General features: G+C 49.5%; 1 protein-coding gene across 1 annotated transcript in view; it reads left to right on the top strand.

Annotated features, from left to right (window-relative positions):
• The first annotated feature begins 318 nt into the window (after nucleotides 1-318).
• The window catches only part of GRN (granulin precursor), a 33,377-nt gene continuing 23,881 nt past the window's right edge, over nucleotides 319-9,814 (top strand). Inside the window, exons 1-5 of the mRNA XM_066585917.1 lie at nucleotides 319-439; nucleotides 7,425-7,566; nucleotides 8,124-8,249; nucleotides 9,256-9,331; nucleotides 9,399-9,508. Coding sequence (XP_066442014.1) covers nucleotides 7,426-7,566; nucleotides 8,124-8,249; nucleotides 9,256-9,331; nucleotides 9,399-9,508 — 453 coding nt within the window. The 5' untranslated portion in view covers nucleotides 319-439; nucleotide 7,425. The remainder of the gene's footprint in view (nucleotides 440-7,424; nucleotides 7,567-8,123; nucleotides 8,250-9,255; nucleotides 9,332-9,398; nucleotides 9,509-9,814) is intronic.

Raw genomic sequence — 9,814 nt, 5'->3', positions numbered from 1 at the left:
ATCCTTCCTGGTTGCTGCTGACCAGGACATGTGACTGCTGCAGCCAATCACTGCTATAGAGGGTCACTGTGATTGGCTGCAGCAGCAACCAGGAAGGACAAGTGGTTGTGAAGCAAATTTATGTAATTGAAAACCCCTTTAAATAAAGAGTTTGAATAATCTTTATTACACACTATATGCAGCGAACAGTACAGATTGTCTCCACAGTTCCCAGCATGCCCCGGGAGGAGCCGCAGACTAAGATTCCCCTGACGCTTCCTGGTAATCACGTACATGGTCATGTGACTCTGACCTGGCAGATCATGTGACGTCTGAAGCGCGTGACTGATGAAGAGCGACGGGATTGTCAGCCAATAGCAGCGGGGAGTGGGCGGGGCTTCGTCTACGAGAGATTACCCGCTGCTGAAGGGAGAGGAAGAGACCCTGAAGCTGCAGACAGGTGAGGACCTTGTAGTGGGGGCGGTCTGTGTGGCTCCAGCACGGTGCAGCCTCCGTGGGCTCCGCGGCGTTGTCTGCATACGGCTGAGCTTTACACTCCTTGTTCAGGTGCAGCAGAGCTGAGTTTGTCATTTGGTACAGCTTGAGTTTTAAATGTTTTACATAGGACTACAGGTAGAGCGCCCCCTAGTTACCAGAATGCACTGTGTGAACTGCAGCAGTGAGGTCTTAGATGGCATTTAAAAGGGGGTTCTAAGTTATTGCAAAATTGGGGAGAGTGCAAGAAAAGGAAACCCCCTAATCTGTGCTCTGATACCCGCCCCTCCCATCCTCGCTGCAGGGCTTTGTTTCTGTATACCTGATTCCTGTAGTCTGTGGGGGTCTCACGGAGGAGCCCATCAGTGGTCACTTGTAACCGCTCTCTGTATGACCCCTATTGGAGAATTATGTGCCTCTGCTCTTAAATACCAGGCTCAGCTCTGCTACATCGGTACGCTGGCACTATCTTCATGTTTTGCCCTTTTTGATTTACTGCCATAAAGGTGAGTCATCAGGTCGGCGCCGAGTGAAGACATCTTGGATAGTTGGGGGAGGATTGCAACCAGCAAGTAGGGGCCAAAGGAACAGCGAAGTTCTGCAAAATCGGTAACGCTCTGCCCTGTGAGGCATCCTTGGTTGCCGGCTTTCCTAATTTTGCCATTAATGCAGACATAGGGGAGACATCACTGCAAAACTGGCATGAAAATCACAAAACTTGTTTAAAAAGTTTTTTTGCAACTTTTTAAAGTTTGCACCACTTGGGCCTGTTTTTTTTGGCAGTGTGCTAATGGGGAACTTCGGGGGGTTTAAGAATCGTTGGGGGTCCTAGTGGTCAGACACTCTCTGGATGAAAAGTTATCCCCCATTTTGGTACAACCCCTTGGACCCCCTACAGTTTAGGACTGTTAGCTCTTCAGGGACCGGACACTACAGTGTTGGATGACCAGGGCTCGTCTGTGTTCCGGTTCTTCTGGTGCTACCAATAGGCTTTTGGTACTAGAGGCCTTGGGTTTAAAATGACACCAATGGAACCGGCGTTACAGCCAATTGAAGTGGGGTTGGGAAATGCTGAATTTACAGCAGTCACTTCAGTCTGTGTGCAGAGTAGGGTGGCCGCAGGGGATGAGCAGACCACACAGAGCAATCGCTAAATCTCTGCTCTGCCCTCCTGTCCTAGGGAGGGTAACCTGGACTCTTCTTAATGTTATCACCCCCTTATCAATCAGAGTACATATTTGCTCTCTGATTGTCACACATTGAGGTCTTTTCTTTATCCCATAAAAGGAGTGAGAATCTAATCGCTCCTCTCCACTTTTAACCCCACAGATGCTTGCAGCAACTGCTGACCGCACCATCTGAACGTTTTTGAAGATTAATGTTAAAAAAAATATTTTCCCTTTTACACAATGCCTTAAATATTAAAAAAAAAACACTAATTGTTTCCGCACTTGTAACAACTTGTACTATAAATGTAACCCCATGTCTCCAGCAGAGGATAGAAAAAGAACACTGAAAAGGGAAATTTCAAAATTAGCTGTTTTCTGTTCATCTCACTTCTGCAAAAAATGAAAAAAAGTGATCAGAAAGTCTTATATACCCCCAAATAGTACCAGTATAAAGTGATTCTACAAAAACTGGCGTAGAAATAAAACCCCACAAAATTGGGCACAAGGGCCTGCTGCATGAAAACTTGCACGTTTTTAGCGTCTGCCTCGCCACTTCTGCGGAGAGCGGGCGTGACTTGTCAGGGCGACAGATTTATAATTTGCGCCAGAAATATACACCTGGTGGCGACTGGGCGTACGGTTTTGTGAAAATGTGCTTAATGCCTCTTCATGTATTGCGCACACCGCGGGGGGGGGGGGGGGGAGGGGAAGTCACCCCAAAGTCTTTATGTAAAAACAAGTGCAGAGGTAATAATGTAATAACTTAGTTGGGTAATCGCCAACCTAGAATAGCGGGAACGTATTTCTACCGCATGAACACTGTAAAGATTTTAAAAAAAGGTAAACTTTTTTTTTTTTCTTCTATTTTTGCCATTAAAAAGAAAGTGAAGTTCTTCAGGCCCTCGATGTGCCTAAAAGAGCTCGTGCTAAAAATGAGAAGTGTTCGTTGGCGTTGCCGTGTTTTGCATGACTAATGAGGAAGTTATGGCCACTGGAGCACAAAGGGGACGCGGTGTACTGGTTAAGGCTAAAAATGAGGTGTCACTAAAGGGTTAAAAGTGAATTTAAGGCCAATACGTTTTGCGCCAAATATATTTGCATGATGCATATAGTCAAAATCTTCAATAAAAGTGACGCTTTCATAAAGTGGTCCCCCCCCCATATCGAGTTTAATGTGACTCTGAAACGCTAGTCTTAAATTCCCCCGATCCCCGTATCCTCCGCTCCCTGCTGCGCAGATTCGCCGTTGAGGTGTCGGTGTAGGGTGGCTGACGATCCCTGGATTTGTCTGAATAAGTTAGAATGGCTATTGTGGGGGCATGCTGGGAGTTGTAGTTCCACAAGCTCAGACCGCTCGACTGTTGTGCAAACTGAGAATATTGTCACAGACTCTAATTCTTCTGTTTACTGGCATGATCAGAGTTGAGCGGATTACTGGGCGTGGGGCTTCCTGCGGGTCAGGGGGCAGGCCACTCGCTTCCCTGGTTTCTCACTTGCTAGTTGAGAAGCAAAAGTATAAAGATCACGAGTCCGAGATGTAATAAGGATATATCGACTCTTAAAGGGACCTGGCGTTATATGGTTAGCTTGGGAGAAGCTAAGGGGACTCCTCTCATAGTGTGGGGTACATCCACCGAGCGTGTGGGGCGCAGTATATAGTGAGTCGTCTGGGGACCAAGTCTTCTTGGTTTGCATTATAAATCACTGAATTAGACTAATGGAAAATAAAGGGGTTGTGAGCCCTCAGTGGCCGGCCCTCAGTGGCCGGCCCTCAGTGGCCGGCCCTCAGTGGCCGGCCCTCAGTGGCCGGCCCTCAGTGGCCGGCCCTCAGTGGCCGGCCCTCAGTGGCCGGCCCTCAGTGGCCGGCCCTCAGTGGCCGGCCCTCAGTGGCCGGCCCTCAGTGGCCGGCCCTCAGTGGCCGGCCCTCAGTGGCCGGCCCTCAGTGGCCGGCCCTCAGTGGCCGGCCCTCAGTGGCCGGCCCTCAGTGGCCGGCCCTCAGTGGCCGGCCCTCAGTGGCCGGCCCTCAGTGGCCGGCCCTCTCTGGCAAGCAGCGAGCTGATTTTTGGCGGAAGCAGTGAGGAGGTAGGCGTTCCAAAGCAAACAGTGGGAGGAACGTGCGGTGGAAGAGGACAGGTATGTACCACAGGTGGGGTGCTAACAGACTTGGACAACCCCTTTAAAATCTACAGCCCCCATAGCTGACCGTAGGGCGGTTCACGCTATTGTAGGATCAGGTGTGCGACCTCCCAGGGGGGGGTCAAACTCGCTATCATCGAGAGCCGCTTCAGTGTTATGGTTGCCTTAAGGGGGTCATTCACACGGGGGCATTACCTGCATAATACAGGCTGCCTACTTCCCAGTAACCTGCAGCGGGTGTTCAGATGTGTTTTCTGCTTGTAAAAAAAGAAGAAATAAATCCCCGCCTGCCCTCGTTTGGGGGATATATATATATAAATTTTTTTTTACGTGAGAAACTCTGAATACGTGTGCAAAAAAAAAACAAACTCACACCGTGGTCCAAATACGCAGTGAATGCAGTATCGCTCCATGAAAACGCTGCATATGTCAGACTGAAGCTGCATCTGACGGAGTGAGCCCTAAATGTAACTACTCCTTATTACGGCTGCGGCGCTCTCTGCACTAGGATGGGGTTTCTCCTCTTCCACCTCTCTAGCACTGAGCTTCCTACCTTGGGTGGCTAGGGTGCCCAGGTGAGGCTGGCAGAGCTGTGCCACCACCTGTGAGCTGCTGAACAGAGCGGTGTGGAGGTGCGCTGGAGCTCAGAATCCAAGATGGCGCCACTTCCTGTGCCAAGCGCTGGCTGCGTCCTCTGGGGAAAGTGAAGAGTTGGTTCTTCTGCATCTGGGCCTTAAGGGACTCCTAAAATGATGCGGCGGGCTGGATTTGGCCCGCAGGCCTAGTTTGGCGCATGCTCCTTGAGCTGCCGTATCAGAGGGCTGCCTCTAGGATACCATCTGACTCTTCACTGTATGGAGACCTGGTGGTACACGGCGCCTATTTCCTGCTAGGGTTCAGCAGATGTCTGCGCCATTGTTCCGCTTTCTTGGTACCATACAAAAGGGATTACACCACCCAGAGAATTACATCCTGTTACGTAATAGGAAACCCTTCTACGGGGAGCTGGAGCTCTGATTTATAAGACCATCTCAGAGGGATTTGTCCAGAGGGCAGCAGGCATGGGTGCGGGCACACTCGGTGCCTGTGAGTGGCAGGGGCGCTTGTCTGCAGCAAACCTGTAGCCACCAGATCTACTGTAGTCACTGGCTGGCAGTACCTGGGCGCCTCTAATGCTGCCTAAAGGCCCATTTACACGGAGCAATGATCGCTTAAATGACAGTTTGAGTGACTGTTTTGAGCAATCCTTTTAGATGGGGCGCTCCCCGGTGGCCTCTAGTAAGCCCAACACCACAGGTCAGGTGATGCAGAAGTTGCTGTGCTGTGCCCGCAAGAGGCCACTGAGGAGTGCCGACGGCGCAAAGACTTAGTGCGTGAGTGCTGTATATTCTGAAATCTGCTGCAGATAGACAACTGATTTTTGAACCAGAGTTTGCACCAGCGGAATTTGTCGCTGCAGCGTTCCCTCTACGTGTAAACATACCCATAGGCGCTTCACGTCTGCGTCAGAGCCCCGGCGCAGATCCGCCAGGAAATGCCATACAAAAAGTTGTGCGTGCAGGAACTGGGCGGCCCTCATTATAGTCTATAGGGTCTGTTCGGCGCAGTTTGGTTCCGTTATGAGACCCGGTCATCCGAGGGATTCCGTCCTCCTGCTGACGCATGTTTGACTTATTTCAATATTTTGCGATTAGCAATCCTAGTCTTGTTTTAAAACTGGTTATGGCCCATACAACGGAGTATAGGCTGTGGGTGGCGTGTGCGGACCTGAGAACAGCCCATACTGAGAACGGCTTTAATAGCGGGAGGGAACACTTTTTCTTTTTTTCTTTTTAGTTCTTGTTTTGTGAAATGAAACGTCTTGCAGCGCTGACTCATCATTGTGGAAGAGTGAAGGACTTGTGCAATACAGGATTTACCAGGCAGGGGAACCAATTCCAGTGCTGGCATGTCAATTGCTCGGCCCATATATGTAATCCATCAGCATATGCCATAGCTCTGTTTCCAGGACTTCTATATTGGTGATCTGTCCTTAGGATGACCAATATCTGATCAGTGGGGTCTGACTCTTGGCGCCTCACCTATCAGATGTTCAGAGGGGGTTGAGCACTTGGCCGGTGATGTCATTCATCGATCCCTTGGCCGTTCTGTAGCCTAGTCCCATTCTGGTGATTGGATTAACAGTAGCGGGCATGACTGGTATACAATGTGAGAAGGCTGTAGTGCCCGTCTGAACGCCATGGTCCATTCATACTGTTCGCCACAGGGTGCTGGAAGAATATCTCTACCAATCTCATGGCGACCTATCAAGTAGCAGAAGACCCTTATGGTGCGTTCACATGTTGCAGAGATGCTGTAGTTGCAGATTAGTTAGTGATCCGCAGCAGTCGGTCTTTTCCTCTACGTGTGAACAGGATTCGCTTTAATCTTTCACTTTATTAATCATTTCGCTGCGGACAATTCAGGGAATTTTTGCACCGTACAAACGCGGCCTTAAAGGGGTTGTTGGAGCCGAAAGTCACTTTGTTTTAAAGCTCCGTTCTCATAAGCCAAGCCAATAAAGACCCCTTTGCCTTATCGTTTCCCGGGGGTTCCCTGCTTCCGGTCTGTTAACTTCCACATCTGCAGCATCAGGAGAACTAGGCTCACCGGTGGCTCATTGGCCAGTGCTAGATGTGTCAACAGTACGCAGAAATGACCCCCCCACGCCATTTCTTACAAAAGCGCCATTTTTTAAAAACCCTGCATTCTTCAATCACTCTAGACAGGTGGTATCCGGGGGGGTTGGACAAAAATATGGAAACGCCATACAAAATGCATGCCTGTAGTTACAGGGAATTATAAATCATATTTCAATAAGACATGTAGAGACCAATTTTAAGTGTAGGTAATATGACACAGATGCTGCCGGGCAGAAGTGAACATCTGCCTGACAACAAGGTTGCATTAGTCAGGGGTTTGAGCCACTCCGCTACTGGCACCAGCTGGCTTCTAACTCACCCAGAGCAGGGTAAGAGGTGAAGTCAACACAAATGTGCTCTCAGCCAAGCAGCGGTCAAAAGGGCAGCTCAGTGCTAATTGTTAAAATGCATTTCTAAGGTGTTTCCATATTTTTGTCCACCCCCTGTATATGGAGGCCAGTACTGTAGTTTTGCTGGCACTGCTGTATTTATTCTTCCTGTTGTAGGAATCTGTAAATCAGTGTTATCTGAGGGGAGAAAGTGCTATAACAGGGGATGAGGTCTGCTGATAGCGGTGACGGCGGTTTATCACGAGGAGAGAAAATAAGTTTCGTCGAGGAGAGAAAATAAGTTTCGGTGGTAGAAGAGGAAGTAGATAAGACTACTTATGAGAAGTGCTGCTAGATAAGATGACGGATAAGACAGTCAGTGCCACGTGATGCCCACAAGTACTGTAACCATCTGACTCCGCGCCCAGTCTGCCATACCTGGCGCAGTATATAGAGGTTTGAGGACATTATTCTGCACCATTAATAAGTGGTCCTATTGAAACTGTTCTGCTGCAGGGAGTCCTGCACAGGGGTGGCATTGTTGGCGCCATGTATATCCTGCCAGTGCTTCCTGAGACATAGCCACATGGGTCCTTCCCGATGAGTTATTAAGGTCCGTCTATATTTTACTGCAGAATGGTCCCTCCTTGGTCCCTCCTGCTGTTGGTCGCCTCGGCTGCCGCTGTACGATGTCCCAATGGGAGAGAATGTGGCGCGGGAACGCTGTGCTGCGAACTGCCTGACGGGAATGGCTACGGGTGCTGTCCAGAGAATGAGGTAAGACGGGTATTTTCTGACTGGCCATTACATGGGCCACAGCTCTGACTATGGGGTCATTTCTGTGGGTGAAAGCCTGGATGGCCATGGCAATATCTATAGGCGCTTTGGTCTAAGGGTCATATTGCCAGACTGCACCACTCAAGGGCTGCAATAAAACATAAAGGTGTTACCATCGAAGACATTTATAGCCTAGTGGCAGTATGTCGGAAGTATCTGATATATGGGGGATCCACCTCTGACTCCCATCTATAGAGAAAATTGGGGGGTCAATTGCTTCTATGGCTCTCTTTGGAGCTGTGTGCATGGAAGAGAAGGAAACGCCACTTATTGGACATCTACGGCATGTCCTGTGGATATTTGTGATGCTGCACCGAACAATATGGTGGACTCCCAATTCTGCACCCCTGTCATAGTGGGTGGTTGCTCAGAGGAAATCGCATGAGGTTCCTGGTGTGTGACTGCCTGGCATGGTAACGGGCAAAGTCTACATCACTGTAATGATTGGCAGCGACAACCAGTTCTCTCCATTATCGGTTATCTTGTCACCGTGCCAGGTCGTGACTCGTGCCCTTCCAATGATCACATCTGGGGTTTCCTGTTCGGATGATGAGGGTTGTCCTGAAGAATACTCCTGCGTTGGCACTTCTCAGGGAGGATCTGCCTGCTGTCCTTATACCCAGGTAAGAAGTCTTCTGCATTTACTGTATATAGGAGTAGGCACTGATAATACATAGGCTATACCCGCAGAGCATTAGAGGGTTGTCTGGGACTTGTAGTATTGATGACCTATCCTGAGGACAGGTCATCAATACTACATCGGCTGGGGCCTGAGGCTTGGTATTACTGCCGATTACTTGCCCCGTTGTCTGTATGGACTATGCTGGAAGCAAACGGAGCTCTCTGTATTGCAACAGTGTGGTCAAGGATTCTGAGCAGCGAACCCCTACTGATCTAATCTGAGGATGGGTCACTAATGGTCACTAATTCTGGACAACACCTATAATGTATGTAGAAATTAACGGACCCCCACCTACTGTTTCCCTGAATATAAGACCCTGTCTTATATTAATGTTTGCCTTGAAAGAGGCACAGGGTCTTATTTTTGGGATATGTCTTATACTCACCTAGCAGGCGCCATCCGTGGTCTCTCCTGCTGCTCCACAATTCCAGCAGTTGTCAGCACTGACATCTCTTACTGGTAATGAGGTTTGAAAACCCTGCCTCCAGCAGGAGATTGCTCTGATTGGTTCTTGTACACCGTGCCTCAATCAGAGCAATCTCCTGCTGGAGGCGGGGTTTTCAAATCCTGTTACCAGCAAGAGATGTTCTGTCGGCACTGACAACTGCTGCAACGCTGGAGAGCAGCGGGAGGGACCCGGATGGTGCCTGCTAGGTGAGTATTGCTTCCCCCTGCCCCCCCCCCCAGCTAGGGCTCATTTTTGGGGTAGGACTTGTACTTCAAGCCCCCATCCTCCCATTCCCCTCAAACCCCCACTTCCCCTGCTGAGTATCAGGGTAGGGCTTGCTTTCGGGGAAACATGATATTACTAGACAGTGTGACGCACTGTGCTAAAACCCATGTGCCTAGTGTATGGCCCAGTTGCGTCTTCTAATTCCTGGTGTGTGTGGAGGAAGACGCCATGATACGACCATCATAACTAACTGAAGTATTCTTGGCCTGACCAGGGAGCATCTTGCCAGGATGGACATCACTGCTGTCCCTCAGGGAGTCGCTGCTCTGCAGATGGTTCTTGTGTCCCAGGTAAGAAATCTGTTATTTCATGTTCCGCTTCTCCCAGTCCAGATTGATAACCCTACTTGTTCTTCAGTTTCAAACCTGTCGGCCATAATCTGTCCTGATGGAAGCTCAGAGTGTCCGAATGATGCAACCTGCTGCCAGATGCCCGACCAAAGCTGGGGGTGCTGCCCTTTACTACAGGTGAGGCGACGTGTTGGGGGGGTCTTTAGGCTGCATCCACACGGACTACAAAACATCGCTACCATGTGAAGCCCCTGGTTTCCAATGGGTTCTTTCACATGAGATTGTTTGTAGCCCGTGCGGATGCAGCCTTAAGTTCAGAATATTGATAAGCCATCTGGTTACAGGATGGGGAATAACAATTTGGTTGTTGGGAGGTTGACCGCTGGAATTACAACCAATCACAAGAATAGGGGTCACAAAGGTCCCCAAATGAAGTGGTGGTACGCATGTATATCGCTGCTCCATTTGTTTCAACTCAACTTC

The sequence above is a fragment of the Eleutherodactylus coqui genome, chromosome 13 (genome assembly GCF_035609145.1).
Source record: "Eleutherodactylus coqui strain aEleCoq1 chromosome 13, aEleCoq1.hap1, whole genome shotgun sequence".
Taxonomy (NCBI): domain Eukaryota; kingdom Metazoa; phylum Chordata; class Amphibia; order Anura; family Eleutherodactylidae; genus Eleutherodactylus; species Eleutherodactylus coqui.
This window is presented reverse-complemented; position numbering and strand designations above follow the sequence as displayed.